At 41.2% G+C, this 18,086-nt stretch overlaps 1 protein-coding gene across 1 annotated transcript in view; it reads left to right on the top strand.

Moving 5' to 3' along the window:
• LOC138266409 (solute carrier family 2, facilitated glucose transporter member 11-like) overlaps positions 1 to 18,086 on the top strand; it is a 364,472-nt gene that overhangs the window by 250,023 nt on the left and 96,363 nt on the right. Inside the window, exons 5-6 of the mRNA XM_069215178.1 lie at positions 4,787 to 4,916; positions 5,010 to 5,158. Coding sequence (XP_069071279.1) covers positions 4,787 to 4,916; positions 5,010 to 5,158 — 279 coding nt within the window. The remainder of the gene's footprint in view (positions 1 to 4,786; positions 4,917 to 5,009; positions 5,159 to 18,086) is intronic.

The raw sequence follows: 18,086 nt of genomic DNA, 5'->3' as shown, positions 1-18,086 counted from the left end.
TATGTGTTTTCATTGTGGATCTAAATTTCATATGACCTTGTGTAATCAATGTCCAGCAATTAACAAACAATATGCCAAATATGTTATCACACATCATTTTGCTAGAGTCTGCAAGAAGGTCAGTAAGCCTGGGTCCAGTGTAAATGTGATCGCTAACAGCAAGGAAGATGAGGATAGAATGAGCAGCAGCATGATTAATATTGTCCTGAGTTTAAACGTTAATGAGGATGGCGTTCCAAAGTCATTTGACCCTATTGATAATTTTTGTATTGTGGGAGTGTGGATACTCCTTTTGACTGATTGAGTATCCAAAATAACCATCATTTCAAGGAACACTTGCAATCAAAAAATCTACAGAGAACATTATCTTCCCCTGACATATCCCCACAAAGTTACAATGGTACAAAGATTAATCTTGAGAGATATTTTCAAACAATTATAGTAGTCAAAAGAAGGTCTGTTTTGGGGAAAGTCAAAGTGTCATCTTCTGGTCTGGACATTTTGGGTTGCATCATCAGAGTTCATTTAGGGATTACTCTGAATCCAGGATGTGAGTGACAAGTGTTATGCACTGATGATGTTTACTCTGTCAGAGATGGATTTTCCAGTCTGCAAAATATTTTAGGAAAAAAGGCCACAGTTTTTTAAGATAAACTTGGAGAATTACAGGATTTTGAGCTTGTCATCTGACTCAAGGATTAGTGTTCAAGTTAAACATAAGTTAAGGAGTGTACCGATGGCGGTCAAGGAGGGGTTGGAAAAGTTGATTCTGCAATTATGCTCTGAAGAGGTCATTGAGCCAACTGAATCTTCATTGTGGGTATCACCCATAGTGGTAGCATGTACAACAGACATTGAGTTACAAATGTATATAGTCCTCAGAAGCCTTAACAAAAGTTATTTGGGTTCATCCCTAACCAAAAATTGAGGAACTGATGGTCTTGCTGGCTGGGGCAAATGTGTTATCTAAGCTAGACATGTGCTCAGCCTTTCATCGGGTAAAGTTGGCCAAAGAGCCTAGACACCTCAATGCTTTTGTCACTCATTTGGGATATTTCAATACTGCAGATTGCCATTCGGTCTAGCACCGGCGGCTTTGGTGTTTCAACGGTGTCATTGACAATGTTTTGAAATGTTTTCTAGGGTTTTGGTATTTCATGATGATATACTGGTGTATGGGGAGAATATATAGGGACATATACTAAGACTGGATGCAGTCCTTAGTGCTCTTAATGTTCCTCAGCAGTGGTTCCCTCATAGGAGTGTAGGAGCGCCGCTCCCCCAAATTGCCCCAGAAAGAGTGAAAAAAAAATAGTAATACAATGATTTTATTACCATTTTATTTTTTACGCTCTACCAAACAGAGTATGGGGGCAGGGCAGGTACATCATTGCTGTTGATTGGCAGCAACAAGGAGTGGACACTTCAGTTTGAAGTCTGCATGGAGGTTTGGCCGGCTATCCTACTACGGCCAGCCTGACATGGTGCAATTCAAACTTCCCCACCCCAGTTGTCTTAAACAGCTGGGTTGGAGAGAAGGCACAGGCCTCCAGTGCCTTGCAGAGCACTGAGTCATCCTGCTCCAGCCAACCCAGACACTTCACTCATGCTACTTAACATTGTTAACAGCATGAGAGCAATGTCTGGATTGGATAAGGTAGTTGGCAGTGTGACGTCGCTTTGCGCTTGGAGGAGTCTGGAGCCAGGGACTGGTGAGCATCGAGGACATGCTTCAGGATAAGGTAATTGAAACTTTTATTTTTTTCTTTCTTATATGTTTATTTTGATGTATGTTTTAATGTCATTTTTTTATGTATGCATTTTTAATGTAGTGCCCCGCTATTTTTTTATCTCACCAACCATCACTGATGCTCTTAAACTTAAAGGACTAAAATTAAGAAAGCATAAGAAGCTGAGTAGTTAGGGTAAGTCGTGTCAGGTAAAAGCATTGCCCCACGTCCTGGGTTGTTAAAGGCAATTGAAGAGGTACCTGTTCCACTAATCTTGAACAACTGCAGGCATTCCTAGTAATGTGTAAATACCATGCTAAATTTATTAAGCATTTTGCAACCAAGGCTGAACCCCTGCACATGTTACTTAATAAGAATGCAAATTTTGAGTGGAAGGAGAAGCAGGAATAGCAATCAACAATTTAAAAAAAGAACTTAGTTTAGCCCCATTAATAAGCCCATTTTACCTGATAAAATGCTCTGCATCATGGTCGGTGCTAGTGATGTGGGTTTGGGCTCATTTTTATCCCAAGGGAAAGGTGATTCTGAATGGATTATAGTATTCATATCACACACGTAATTTATTCAAGAACACATGCATTCTGTAATTGAACGTGAAATGCTTGCATGTACCTGGGCTGTTAAGCGGTTCAGGGCCTATGTGTGGGGCTGAACATTTCTGACGTGCACAGACCATAATCCGTCAGTTGCAATTCTTAGTGGGACAAGTTTGCATTCCACCAGAGCCACAGCCAGTTTAGTCAGATTAAGGGTAATAATTACTTGAGCGTCATTTTGATGCCGAATATATTTCTGGTGGCAGGAGCAGAAGAGGGGACTTTCTCTCATGCCTGCTATGTTCCTGTGAGGTAACCAATGGTAATGGTGAGACGTATTCACAAGATGTGGATTGTTTGGTAGGCAGTGTGTTTTGGACAAATGGTGATGGTAAAAGTGTGAGTGAGAAGTGGTGGGGGAATGTTCTTGAGAAGTAACTGGTATTAAGCAAAGTCATTGAATACTCAGTAGGGGTTTGCCCAGAGACAAAAGTTTGTCTGTAGGGTTACAGTTGTATATTAAGGTTTAAGCTGAATTGAGTGTAGAAGATGGATTGTTATTTAGAGGGAGCAAACTAATTCCAGGAGTGCTCTGCTTGATCACCACCATCAGGGTAATTTGGGGATGACTCTCAGTAAAAAGGCTCAGGGAGACCTACTGGTGTCCAGGAATGGACAAAGGTGTTGAGGACTGGTGCAGAAGTTGAGCAATTTGTACACAAAATGACACGGTTCTCAAGTGCCATGTACCGTATTTATCGGCGTATAACACGCACCGGCGTATAACACGCACCTCATTTTAAGAGGAAATTTCAGAAAAAAAAACCAATACATTTTATCGGCGTATAACACGCACACATTATTTGCCCCCTATTTTCAGGGAGAAAAAGTGCGTGTTATACGCCGATAAATACGGTATTTCCAACGGGTGAAATAGAAACTTTCAAAGGAGTTTGGGAGAAATGGCCAATTGATTTTCTGGGTGCTTTTCAACTCCTACCTGGGAACCACCAGTTTGCCATTGTTATGATAGACAGTTTGTCAGATGGTTGGAAGTAAAAGTTGTACGAGAACCAAACACCAAAGCTGTAGTCACTTTTCTCACCAATATTTTTGTGAGAGACGGGTGCCCTCTGGAACTTATTCCGATAATGGGGTGCAGTTTACATCTACTGAGATGAAAACCCTGCTGAATGATGCTGGGATTAAACAAAAGTGATGCAGTTTGTATAATTCTCAAGCCAATGGGCATGTAGAAAGAGCTAATAGGCTTGTCATTGGTGTAAGAAGAGCTATAATTGGGGGCAGAGATGTGGTGAATGCTATCCGAGACATGCCTTAGGCCTATCGCAACACCCTTAACTGACAGGTGTTTCACCTTTTAAAACTTTGAGAGGAAGGGTTTCTTGTTACTCCTTAAGACCTGCATTGTTAAGAAAATGTAATTGTGTTTTTTCAAATGTGGAAATGCTGCAGTTGATCGGCGAGGCTCATACCATTAGAACATGTTGTCATGATTAAAGAAAAATCACATATGATGTCAAGCTGTCAGAGTCCAGAATGATGAAGGGCAAAATAAGATACAGCTCATTGTGTTTGATAAATGAATTCAGCAATGATGGTTGTGCAGTTAATTGGAGTATTGGCCAATGGGGGAATGATGCACGGGTGGCCAAAGTGGTTGCAAATGAGGGTGGTGTAACAGGTGAAGGGGAAGGCTGTAGTACTGACGCAGAACGTTCTGGAGGAAGCAGTAACGCATCATAAGTTCAGACTAAATGTGCCACCAGTAGGAGTCTTTCTTCTACTTCTAACTTGTTGGGCGAAGGCAAAAATAATGTCCATAGCAGATGGATGAGACTTACTTCTGCCAGGTTTGATGATTACATTATGAGGTAAGATTGTTTTTTTGTATTAACTGTACTTTTTTTCCGTGATCATATTTATGGACAGCATTGCAGTATTAATTCAAATATTTTCTTGTATGTTTTTCTTTTTATTCTTTTACGGTTCTCCTTTTATGCATTACTCTCTTTGTTTATTATTAATATAATTTCACCTCGCTTTCATAGTTGTCATAGTAGTCAGGATTTTAGTACTGGGTTTACTTTAATTGCCACATGTTTCCACTGTGTTGTGTGGATTCTATACCCACATCTTATTGTGTTTGAAATGTAAAGGGAAAGGTATTTAATGTTCTGTTCTTTCTCTCCTGGTGCCAAGCAGTCTCTCTCAACATTTGAGAATGTAAATGTGAGTGGTGAGGGGACGATTGGCTGGTAACAGAAGTTGAGATCAGAGTGCCTGGTGGAGTAGCTGCCCGTTTTAGCTTTTACTTAAATAAATACAAGTATATAAATCTACTTTGCCTGCTGACCAAATTACAAATTTAATAAGGACACTGGCCAATATACTTTGAACCGTACTAACACGACTTGGGTGAGGCTTGAACTGTCTGTGCCTTCTTCTGCATGTAACTGTTTTGTCTCTTTGCCTTAGGCTTGGGTATGAACGTTTGTCTTCAGTACCTAGGTGAGATAGCCCCCAAAAAGCTACGTGGTCTTATTAACTCCTCTGCTCCTGTATATGTGACTGCTGGGAAGCTCTTTGGCCAAATTATTGGGTTACGGTAAAAAACACTATTTCCACACTTATCCTGTATTTTAGTTGTACTCATCCACCATACTGCCAGCTGGTGACTGTCCATTTTGTCTTTTTACAGTGAGGCAATGGGAACAGAGACCATGTGGCCATTTCTCATGTCGGTATGTGGACTGGGGGCCCTGCTCCAGCTGATCACTCTCCCGTTGTTCCCAGACACACCTCCAAACCTCCTGCTGGTGCAACAAGACAAGGAAGGTTGTATAAGAGGTCAGTGACATAACACAAAATGGTGGGGGTCTCCTGCAGAATGTGAGACTTCTTTATCTGAAACATATTCATAGAGTTCAGACTGGATGGGGTCCCCTAAAGTATGGTGCCCCCCTTATGTCTCAGGGTCTGCTTTGGCCTGTGTTACGCCCCTTTAATAGGTACCTCACGCCGTACCTCACACGCAGGATCATCCATCATTCCGGCCAGCAAGGCAGTCACAATGAATTACAGCTGGGGTTCTCTACCCCAGGCCCTATTCTCTTACACCACTGAGCTCCTGTTAACTGATGTATTTAAATTGTTACAAACAGGTTTTTACAGTTTCATTCATGATGCAGCTTTCTGTTTAACAAATCTGTTGTTCAAAGGTATTTTAGGGTTATTTTTGGCCACTGGGTTTGTGCTCTAATTACTTACCACTAATCCTCAATAATATTAGGGGGTGTGAGTCTGAGGTTTTCCAACAAGCAACCAGGTGCACCCAAATAAAAAATGTAGGAGTGGGCTGGACAGGATGGTTGGAAGGGTAATGTATGATGTAAGGAACATTCTTGGTAGCAGTTATGTGTACATAGATTCATAAGTTGATGAAAGCAAACATGTTTACGCCCCTACCCATGGTTAAGCTGTACAGCAATCTTATATAAGAGATACATACCATGAGGCAGACATGGTTCACAGTAGCTTGGTAAGCTACAAGGCACAATGTAATGCCTAAGTCACATGCTATACACTAGCTTGTATACACACTAGTTATGGCATTGTGCCACTTTGGCACTATGTGCCGTGCTTATATCACTGAATTATGTGTTTTCTTTTAAAATGGTGCTTAATAGTAGGTCACAGTTTAAAAAACTACTCATTGGAAGGTCACCGTCCAAACAATTATACAGTGGTTTTAGATAACCCTGATGTGTACTGAGCTAAGCTTAAAGTAATGCAGCAAGCACAAATGCCCCCTATCTCTGAGACCATTCCGTTCCCCTACGATACCCAGTACTCAAACTACCTGATATTAGCCTCAGAAGTATTTGCAAACTAGACAATGGGCTGTTCCCTTGCCTGGAGTCATTTTGTTTTGGGCAGTCCATCTCAAAAGGTTCCAGTTTGACTGTAGGCCAGGTTTTCAGTAGAGAGCCCCAGTGAGCTAGTTGAAAAGGAGGATTATGTTGTCCACGCCATTCCAGTTCCTCAGCACAGCAATGCACTAAGGTAGACAAATGAGAGCATGCCTAACACCAGCACAGACCAAAAATCAGTAGGCTTGGCTGGTGGAGGATATCAAAACCAGGCTTAGTACCAGCCAAGCCTAGTAAAAGAACAGCCATTCAGAATTTGTGTCTCAAAGACCAAACTCAACAGTTGTAGCAGACAAGTGTAAGAGGTACATGAAGAACATGAAGAACAATCAGAAGCCAAATGAAGTATACACTCAATATATACAAATATAGGAGACGCACTCTATAAATAGTCAAGTTATTTAATAATTAAGAAAACCTTTTCATAATTTCCAAAACTGTTTCACAATCAATAAGATGCCCAAGTACTCGTTTATGGCCATAGTGTTGTTCTTTATTTTCCTAAAAATAAATAATGTCATTCTAATCGCAACACAAGTATTGAACACATTTCTAAATTAAGTCCAGTATTCTGCCATAAATATTAAGCAGTAAATCACCAATTGCTAGTTATAAATGTAAATGTATATTGATCCATTTTTTTGAGTAAAGTTTTTTCTAATGCAAGAAAAAAACAAAAGATGTAAAATTTTAACCAAATGGTAAAAAGTGTTTTTTCCATTAAGGAACCAGGCATATTAAACTTACATATATACCAACTGATCGGGAAAATCTATTATCAATCAGGTGAGAACTACTCAGTTGTTGTTAAATGGTTCATGTAATATTCATTAAAGGCAGACAGATCACGGCACAAGTTATACAACCCGATTATGTTAAGATCCAATAAGGATACAGAAAGTCAAATTTCTCCAAAAATACAAATTTCCCAAATATATTCACCCTTAAACCTCCGTATTGATCTGCTGAAAGGTACAAAACTACCCATGGCAGTTTTTATCTGTGTTCACAGCAAAACAAGGAACTCTGGTGTCTATACATTTCAAACTTCAGTGCAAATTGACGAAAACTGTCTAAGATTCTTCCTCCAAATACATAGATGTTATCATACCTAACGTTAGTATCTAGAGCCACAGTACGACGTCATGGCTGCGTGTTTAAAGAGTGCCATGATTTCCTTATAAGAGATAACCCCAAAGTCTTTCCAGTATGGTCAACCACACTGAACACCTATTCTAGAATACGGCAACCATCTTAAAAAGAACAGTCCCGTATACCACAGTAATTGCAAAAGATAGGGAACGTCATAAAAGTAATCCAATATTTTTTCCAAATTCAAGCCTAAATCTGATGGCAAAGTCCTTGTACAAAGACTGTAGAATGCCAGCCATACCACCCACTTATTTCAGAACCACATAATAAGAACAGCCATCTTAGCAATATTAATAGCCTTTTTCCAAGCTGGAAGCGGCGGCCATCTTAGCAATACCCATGGACGTTTTCCAAGCTGACAGCAATTCCTATTGGTTGTTGTTAGTGGTGGCCAGCTTACAACAAGGAAACAGTCACATTCAGTTAAGCAAATTAATGAACAAATATCCCCATTATCATCCATACAGTTTGTAATCACTGATGCTGTATCAATTTTTAATAATAACATATTCTGAATGCTTAACTAAGAACCTGATAACAAGTAAGTGAAATCATAATAATAAAAATGAAAATTCGGTACTACAGTGATGTATGTTTTCACCAGTAACATAATAAGTGTTGCCATCTTCTGCAGGAAAAACAGTCATGTTCCATATTGAAAGATAACGAGAAAGTACAACTATTATAAAGAAAAAAATGATTCACTTTATATATAGTGTCTTATTTGAGTTAAAGTTTATGTAAAGAATCAAACACCAATCAAACACCAATAATATCCATGACCGTCCTAGACAGCAAAAAAAAAGCAAAAAAATTAAAAAAAACAGTGGCCATGTTAAAGGAACCATTCTCATATTTTCATTGACTCAGATAGAATAGATTATGATCTCTATAGATACGCTGCCATCCCAAACCAAAACAAAGAGTCAGATAGAATATGTTACAAGCTCTTTAGATAAGCCAGGATCCGAAATAAGTATTATTAAAATAAACCACATGGTCTATAGGAAATGATGAAATTCATACTCCTTATTAAGTCCTAGTTCAGCAGATCTCAGGCGACAGATTCACTTTGCATTGTCTGTTTGTTCTCTGTTTCTACCTCGTGAGTCAATTGGTGTAACTTCAATACCATGAAAACGGAACAACTCCCTATCTCTTGCTCTGCGGTCATGTGATATTAATGGATACGAAGCATTCATGTTTCAACTACGACTCACATGTTCCATAATACAGAACCTTAACTCCCTGCCAATATAGATCTCATCACAACCGCAGAGGATTTAATAAACTACAAACTTTGTTCGACAATGTATAAAGTGTTTTTGTAGGAAGCTGGCTCTGTATATACTATATCAAAATGAGGGTAGTGTTAAGCATTTGTTGTACACACTCAAGCAATAAGTGAAAACACACACTCAATGACTTAACTCTAGGCCAATAGGTTTTTATATAGAAAAATATGATTTTGTTAGTTTGTTTTTAGAACCACAAGATTCATTTAGCAGGTAAGTACATTAAATGAAAGGTACTTTGCATAGTAATAGTTGAGACTTTGAAAAGATTCAATATTGTACACCGTTTTCATTAAAATGGCAAAAAGCTATTCAAAAGTGGACACTGCAATTTTTAACAGTTCCTGGGGGAGGTAAGTACATTACAGTTTTAGAGGTAAGTACCACACTTACGGGTTCAATCTCCTGGGTTTAGGTAGTCCACCGTTGGGGGTTCAAGCCAACCCCAAACACCTAGCAACATAGGGTCGGTCAAGTGCAGAAGAAACAGGAGCCAAAATAACGTGGGCGCCTATGGAGATAGGGGCTACTCTGGTTCCAGTCTGATGGCAGGTAAGTACCCGCATTCTCGGAGGGCAGACCAGGGGGGGTTGGAGGTGTACTGGAGGGGCCCCGAGTAGGCACAAAAACTACACCCTCAGCGGCACGGGGCGGCCGGGTTTAGTGTGCCAACAGGGTGTCGGATTCTCAATAGAACTCTATTGAGGGACCAGGGGGTCACTTAGGTGCTGCAGGCAGGTCACGGGGGCCTCTTGGGCAAGCCACTGACTGGGCAAGGGTGAGGGGTGCCTGCTGGTCTTTGCTTCACAAGTGGTCCGTTTCTCACGGGGCTGGGGGTGCAGTGCTTCTTCTAGGCATTGGAAAGCTTCATCATGGGCAGTCGTGGTCAGGAGGGTCCTTGGGATTCCTTCTGCAGGCGTCGTGGTGGGGGTGAAGTGAGGTCAGCACAGGATGGAAACGTCATCAGAGTCGCCTGGGGGTCCTCTCTGGATCATTGGTTTCTCTGGACACGGGTGGGGGGCGTCGCATGCAGAGTGTTGGGGACTCACGCTTCTGGAGTGAGGTGGGAGTCCCTTTAAAGACGGTTTCTTCTTTCTTGTTTGGACAGGGCCACTGTCCACAGGAGTTCTTGATCCTTCTTGGGTGCAGGGCAGTCCTCTGAGTCGGCAAAGGTCGCTGGGCCCGCGGGATGTGTCGCTGTGGTGCAGGTTCTCTGAAGAAGGAGACAGGCTGGTAGGGCTGGGGCCAAATCGGTTGTCATCTTCCTTTTTCTCTGAGGGTTTTTTCAGGTCAGCAGTCCTTCTTCTTTGTAGGTCATCAGGAATCTGAAGAGCTGGGTTCAGGGTCGCCCCTAAATACTAAATTTAGGGGTGTGTTAGGTTCAAAGGGCAGTAGCCAATGGCTACTGTCCTTGACGATGGCTACACCCTCCTTGTGCCCACTCCCTCTGGGGTGGGGGGTACATCTCTATCCCTATTGGTCCTAATCCTCCAAAGCAAGATGGAGGATTTCTCAAGGAGGCGGTCACTTCAGCTCAGGACACCTTAGGGGTGGTCCTGGCTGAGGGAGTGACTCCTCTTTGTTTTTCTCATTATCCCCCTGGACTTGCCGCCAAAAATGGGGGCTCGTCCAGGGGGCGGACATCTCCACTGGCTGGAGTGCCCTGGGGGCATTGTGACACCAGGCCTGAGCCATTGAGGCTCACCGCCAGGTGTTACAGTTCCTGCAGGGGGAGGTGTGAAGCACCTTCACCCAGTGCAGGCTTTGTTTCTGGCCCCGGAGAGCACAAAGGCTCTCACCCCTGGGAGTCAGAAACTCATCTCTCAGTGGCAGGCTGGCACAGACCAGTCAGTCCTGCACTGAAGGATTTGGTAAAATACAGGGGGCATCTCCAAGATGCCCTCTGTTTGCATTTTTTAATAAATCCAACACTGGCATCAGTGTGTGTTTATTATTCTGAGAAGTTTGATACCAAACTTCCCAGTATTCAATGTAGCCATTATGGAACTGTGGAGTTTGATAAACTCCCAGACCATATACTTAATATGGTCACACTGTACTTACAATGTCTAAGAATGGACTTAGACACTGTAGGGGCATATTGCTCATGCAAGTATGCTCTCTTCTGTGGTATAGTGCACCCTGCCTTAGGGATTTAAGGCCTGCTGGAGGGGTGACTTAACTATGCCACAGGCAGTGTTTGGTGTGCATGGCACCCTGAGAGGGATACCGTGTCGACTTTGCCTTTTTCTCCCCACCAACACACACAATCTGCAATGGCAGTGTGCATGTGTTAGGTGAGGGGTCCCTTAGGGTGGCACAACACATGCTGCAGCCCTTAGGGACCTTCCCTGGTCACAGTGCCCTTGGTGCCACTGGTACCTATTACAAGGGACTTATCTGTGTGCCAGGGGTGTGCCAATTGTGGAAACAATGGTACATTTTAGTGAGAGAACACTGGTGCTGGGGCCTGGTTAGCAGGGTCTCAGCACACTGTCAGTCAAGTCAGCATCAATATCAGGCTAAAGGTTGGGGGGGAACTGCAACAAGGAGCCATTTTCCTACAGTTTTATTTTATGGTCTTAATTAGTGTGGTATCTGAAAAAAGTAGTTATGTTGGTACATTTACATACAGTACAAGTCGTACAAGTATAGCACCCAGTGATTGGTCTGGCAACCAGGTTTTCCTACCTCTAATTGAGCGGGTAATTTACCTGGGACTGACAATTTCTCTACTAGTCCATCCCCTATAGGCTCTTGATCTGGTACAGTAGCTAGGAGGTCCCAAAGTTTATTTAATATTTTAGATATCTGTTGAGTATTTGTAGAATAGGTGGTAATAAATGTTAACTAGCATTTACCTCTTTTTTCTTAATTTCAATCAATGTTTTGGGATAGTTTTAAGCTTTTGCTTGGGCTTCTCTAAAGTCTTTGGATCCTACCCTCTCTGTGTCATTCTGTTGATATTTCGATCAAGATTATGTTAACATTCATTTTTTTCATTACAGTTTCTCTGAATGTGAAGTATCTCTCCATATGGGAAAGCCTCAATAGTTTTTGCTGGATGTGCACTAATTGCTAATAATGTGTTATTACAAGCAGTTGGCTTGCGGAAGAGTGATAGGAATTCTACTGTCTGAAATATAGACACATATATCAAGATGGGGCATATGTGTTCTATGAAATTTCAAAGTTAAAGGTACATGAAAACTATGTTCGTTCAGAAATTCATCATATGGCAATATTTGTGTATATGACCCTGTCCAAATGATGATATTGTCATCAATGTATCTGCCCCAAAAATGGATATGTTGAGTCTAATCTGATGTTTCTAGGGACCTGGCATGTTCCCTCTCAAACCAACCCATAAAAAGGTTAGCATAAAGGAGAGCAAACCTGAAACTCATTGCCGTACTTTGCAATTGATGGAAACATAGCCTATCATGTAGAAAAATGTTACTGGTTTAAATAACTTCTCCCATTTCTAAAAGCATGTTTGTGTGCTCAAATACATTGGCATGTCTAGTGGGTAAAAAGTGACCCAAGGCCAGGAGGCCATATTCCATCTTTGTAGAAACTCTCTGCATCAAGTGTCACAAAATTCACAAAAACATGATCCCAAACAACATCCTCAAATTTGCTTAAAAATCTATGCTATCATCAATATAAGAGGGTAGATTGGTACCAAATGGTTTCAGAAATACATCAACAAATTCAGACAGATGTTCTGTGGGTGACCCTATTCCCAAAATAATTGGGCGACAAGGAAGAAAATACTTGAAGTGTAGTGTTACACCTAATAGGCTTTCTTATTGTGTTGAATTTTGCTAAATGAAGAACAAAGATACAAATTCGGCTAGGTGAAAATTGTGGAACAGCAGAAGAGGTTCCTGTGTACCTACCAGCATCTAACGATATGAGACACCCCACTCTAGGTATAATACAGAAAAATGTAACACCACCCACATTGCTGGCTGGTGATCTTTGAAAGTGGTGGGGCATAATAGCAGTTCTCGTTACAGTGACCAAACATAACAAATTTCTTTGAGGGTGGTTCTCCCATTCTGCCTCTAGAGGAAAAACATTACATTTAGAGCCCAATTTCCACATACATTTGCTATAATTTCATAGCCTTTCAGAGGTGATGTGTGATGATTTGTAGTGCTTTCATACTGAGGTAAGCAGTCCTGATCATCCCCAGTAGTGTTGCAGACTCACCCTCCCAAGATATATTTGAGAAGATGGTTTCAAAATGGTGCATTTCAGGACAATTTCTAAAAGCAACAAGCATAGATGATTGAGGCTGTTCATAAAATGTAATGCACATGACCTACCATTTAACATAATATTAACAAAACCCAGTGGTTCACTTTGTTTGTCTTGCCCCCATAAGTGCAGGTCTCGGCCAATGGCTGACACCCGCACTACCTCCCAATTTGCCAACACGGGGAAGCAAATAAAGGGCCCTCTGGTGTGCTGTACCAGCGGGTGTTCTTTATTCTTTTTTAACACAAGGCTGCTTGGAAAGAGCTTCCAGAGGAGTCTGATTTCTTTGTTTTTCTACTACAATGAAGATCGGTGCACTTTTCTTGTCATTACAGGAAATTAATTTTCTTTCACTGAATCAGCGCTCGGGGGGCTGATTCAGCCTCCGAGAACTGATTCTAATGGGAGTGGTATAGTTGGAAAGGGGAATCTCTCCTTTCCAAAGTTACCTCTGTACAGTGGATCCCTGCTTGGGGATTGCCACAAGAGAGCGATCCCCTAGCAGGGATCCACCCACTAGCCACCAGGCATGGGGGAGCGCCCCCTTGGGTAAGGGCTTGTGGTCCCCCTGGATAAATTATTATTATGCAGATGGGGGCAGTAACCCATGATCTGCTCCCTCAGGAAGGGAGGGGGGCAGAAAGCCCACTAGACATCAGGGATTATTTACTGTATTGGATTATAGGGGTGGGTGCTGCCCAGCATAGGGCATGCCAAAGAGTATTGAAACAGTCTTTCTGCCCACCACCCTGTGGCAGGTGGTGGTACTTATCCCAGATATGACCCCCCAGGGAAGAATTAAGGCCACTTGATGCCAGGGAATTATATTTTTTCTAAAAAAGAGGGTTAGTAAGGTTGGGTGGGGGCATGAATATGCCCCTACCCAAAATAAATATGACACAGTCTTTCTGCCCCCGCCCCCTGAAGGCAGATGGGGGAAATTACCTCTGATCTGCCCCTCATGGGGCAAAAAGCCCACTAGACACCAGGGAATATTTGTTTAAAAAAAGATGGGGACTGCCTATTGTGTGCATGGCAATGCCCCACACCAAATAAATCGGGACACAGTCTTTCTACCCACCCTGGGGGGAAGAAGAGGTAATTAACCCAGGTGGAGGCTGCCCACCATAGGCACGGCTATGCCCCCACCCCAACTGAAGAAGGCAACTGTGGTGCTTTATATGAGAACATCTCATCTTATATTGATTATTATTTGGCACCTTAGGTTCCAACTTTGAGTTTATATATCAAGGATACGGGTGATTTTTTAAGAACACTTACAGATATCAGTTGACAAGAGGAATACTTGTTGGTAACAGTGGATGTGGTGTCTTTGTACACATCTATTAGACATGAGGTTGGCCTCAAGGCTGTTGAATCTTTTTTGAGATAACGGAATATCCATGAATTACAACATTCCTAGATGTTGGTAACAATGATTGAAATGTGTTTAACCAACAACATTTTTATGTTTAATCATGAGAATTTTTTACAAACACAGGGGACGGCAATGGGAGTGTCCTTCTCTCCAAGCTACGCCAACCTAACTATGGGTTGGTGGGAGAGAGAGGTGGCTTGGAGAGAGGAGAACAACCAATTCATGGAGAAAGTACTGCTGTGGGTAAGATTCATTGATGATTTGTTCATTATTTGGAAGGGAACAGAAAAGGAATTTCAGGAATTCTTTCAAATACTAAACAATAATGAACGTGGCTTAAAATTCACATATAAAACCAATAGGGAGGAAATAGAATTTTTGGACATTAAAATTTATGTGCACAATCAAACATTACAGGCAACCATGTATCGTAAATCAACATCAACAAACAGCCTTCTACATGGTACAAGTTTTCATCCTCAAAGCTTAATGAAAAGCATACTGTATGGTGAATTTTTGAGAGTTAGACGAAACTGCTCAGAAAACAATACAATGATGGAACAATGTGAGGAAGTTAAAAATCGTTTCTTAAGAAGAGGATATAGACATAAAGATACCAGAATGGGTATGGCAAAAGCACAGAATACATGTAGAGAACATACTTTAGTGAAGAAAGTACCAAAGAACTCACAGACCAGTGATGACCAAGTAATAAGAATGATAATATCATATAATAAGGAACATAATGATATTGCAAAGATTTTGAAAAGACATTGGAATTTGCTACATAATGATTCAGACATTGGACCCTTGGTAGGGACAGGACCAAAGATCACTTATAAGAGGGCACCCGCCATCAAGGATTATTTGGTGAAAAGTCATTTTGTTGAACAAGCACTACAAACTTGGTTAAAGAAAGAGGACACAGGGTTTTATAAATGTCTGAAATGTAAAGCCTGTCAAATTGGCGAGAATAGAAAAATAGTCATAGATAATATGGGACAAATTTTCACAATTAATCAGAAAAATAACTTGTGAAATGACCTATGTGGTATATGTATTGAAATGTGGAAGTGGTCTAAAGTATGTAGGCAGTACAACTTGCAAACTAAAGAAACGTATATTAGAACACATCAGAGCAGTGAACATTAATGACCTGAGTTATGCAATGGTAAAACATCATAGACATTGCCAGGATAAACATTGGAAACAAATGCGGTATTTCGGAGTGTCACATGTCCCTGAAAATGAAAGAGGGGGCAATAGAAATTTGAAATTACATCGTTTGGAATCAAGATACATCATTAAACTCAAAACTAAGATTCCATTTGGGTTGAACACAGATGAAGAACTCTTTGTACATTTATGAGACAGTAACTATCATTTCAAACAATTGAATAAACTTCTAGATTTTATTTTAAAAATGAATATTGTTTAACAAAGCATAGGACATAACAAGATATGAGATATATAAACTATGAATCTCATGCCTATAAGAATAAAAATCATTGTTTTTACTTCACTTTGGTTATTTAATTTTGGGGGATCAGCAACGTCGTCCATCTGCATACTCATCTAGTAATATGCTATACTAATGAATACTGGTTATCATGTATTTAACAATGGTGGAGCCAGAACATTGCAGGTGAACTACTATGTAATATATTTTGTGGTTGAATAAGCATCAAAGTCATTGAGAGTAGGATAAGAAGTTATAAAGAAGACATGGTTGTCTATACATCGTAAAGTAAATATTTAATTGATGTTATGTTTCTGACTTTGAACAATACATCTTGTACTAAAAAAAATATATATTTTGTGTATTACAGAGACAATTTTGAAAATATCCACAACCTATACGAATGTATCAGTATCCTAATATATCTAAAAAACGAGGGTGATTGCATAAAGATGACTATATGGGATTATGACATAATGAGGTGGACACAACATGTAGTATAATAGATTAAGGAAAAGATGGAAAATCATAGATTAATGTTAACCATTTAAAACTTCATGTCCCAGAATGCAATTGTACAGTGATACAGTGATTTGATAAGGGACTATATAAATGTGGTGGTAGGAGACGTTGGTTACCTGTGATCAAGACCTGTTTAGGTTGAAACTTGTTGGGTGGTGGAAGCAGGGTTCATGAAATGAAATAATTATACAGCTGAAAAAAAGAACTTCCTGGAGTGCGATGACTCATTTTTGGTGAGAAAATATATATATATATATATATATATATATATATATATATATATATATATATATATATATATATATATATATATGTTATCCCTAGGGTAGGCCCCACACAGGCCAGAGGGCTGTGTATTTAAAAAGTTGGGCATGTACTTTTAAGCTCTTCATGTCCTTGTCTTGAAAAATTCTTACATTTGTTTTTCACTACTGCAAAGCCTACCTCTCCCATAGTATAACATTGGGTTACCTTACTACATTTAATAAGTGATAACTTTCAAGTGATATCTGGTAAGAAAGTCATGTTTGGTGTCTAAAGAATTGTAATTTAAAACCCTCTTTAATGGTAATGTTGGGTTTTAAGTCACAATTCTGAAAATGCTACTTTTAGAAAGTTTGTATGCTCTTGCCCCAATCATCCAGTGCCTGCAACATGTATCCTGGGTCACATGACCAGGTGTAGCTGGTAGTTGGTCTTTGTGTATTGCTCCCACACAGTGAGGCAAAGGGGGAATAGGTGTCAGCATGATGGGCTGTCTCTGACTTGAAAGTGGGGAGAAACTGTGACTGACCACACAGGCACTTCACAAAGCCTCTGTCTCAGCACACTCACAAAGGGTTTCTCGCCAGTCAGCTGTGCACCCACGCAGGCTGGGGCCATGGCCAGAAGGCAGGAATTTCCAAGTACCTTTGGGGCTGGAAAACTCTAAAAGCTTTTCCTACTTCCAAGCTGGCACCAAGTATAAATGTTTGACACTCAGACATAAATCTTCAGAACACATGTGGACCTCTGGAAAACCCAGAAGAAGGAATGCTGAGCTGCTCTGCTGCAAGAAATGCTGGTTCTCTGCTTCCCTGCTGCCTGAGTGAGAAGGACTGGACCTGCATCTTGAACCCAGGACCACCAGAGTGACTCGAACGGCTATTTGGTTGGCCCCCTGATCAGAGTCTCAGAGACAGAAAAGGCTCCATTCACTTCGCACCAAGCACATAGACTGTACCTACTGTAAGTCTTTGCCCTGCAAGTGGTGCCACCCCAGACCTGGACCCTTGAAAGTGTACCTGAAGGTGCCCTGCCAGCCGAGTTGTGGTCTCTTGTGAAGAACCTACGCAGTGTGATTCACTGCCCCGCATTTCTGCATTGGAACCGCAGCTGCACGAAACATCCCTGATGCAAGACCTCACATTGCAGCTCCTCGGATCTGCTGTGGTGCAATTCATCACAGATGCAGCACTTCACATTGCAAGCCTTCATCAACTGCAGCCTTGACTATGACGCAGGAGCTTGCATCGCAAGCCCCATTGATGGCTTCATCGGAACCACCTCTGCATGTCATATTGCCAATGCAGGTCCTCGCATTGCAACCCCCAGCTTCTTCAGAACCACCGCTGCACAACACATCCTCGATGTGGCATTCCCCAATGCTCAGCAACCAAGATTTAAGGTGCTTTGTTCAGCGTGCCTAACTTGGTCCCTGTAACTGGCCCACTCTCGATCACAATGGGTCTGAACTGGTGACGTTGTCCCAGTGTGATGCACTCAGGTGACCACA

The sequence above is a fragment of the Pleurodeles waltl genome, chromosome 11 (genome assembly GCF_031143425.1).
Source record: "Pleurodeles waltl isolate 20211129_DDA chromosome 11, aPleWal1.hap1.20221129, whole genome shotgun sequence".
Taxonomy (NCBI): domain Eukaryota; kingdom Metazoa; phylum Chordata; class Amphibia; order Caudata; family Salamandridae; genus Pleurodeles; species Pleurodeles waltl.
This window is presented reverse-complemented; position numbering and strand designations above follow the sequence as displayed.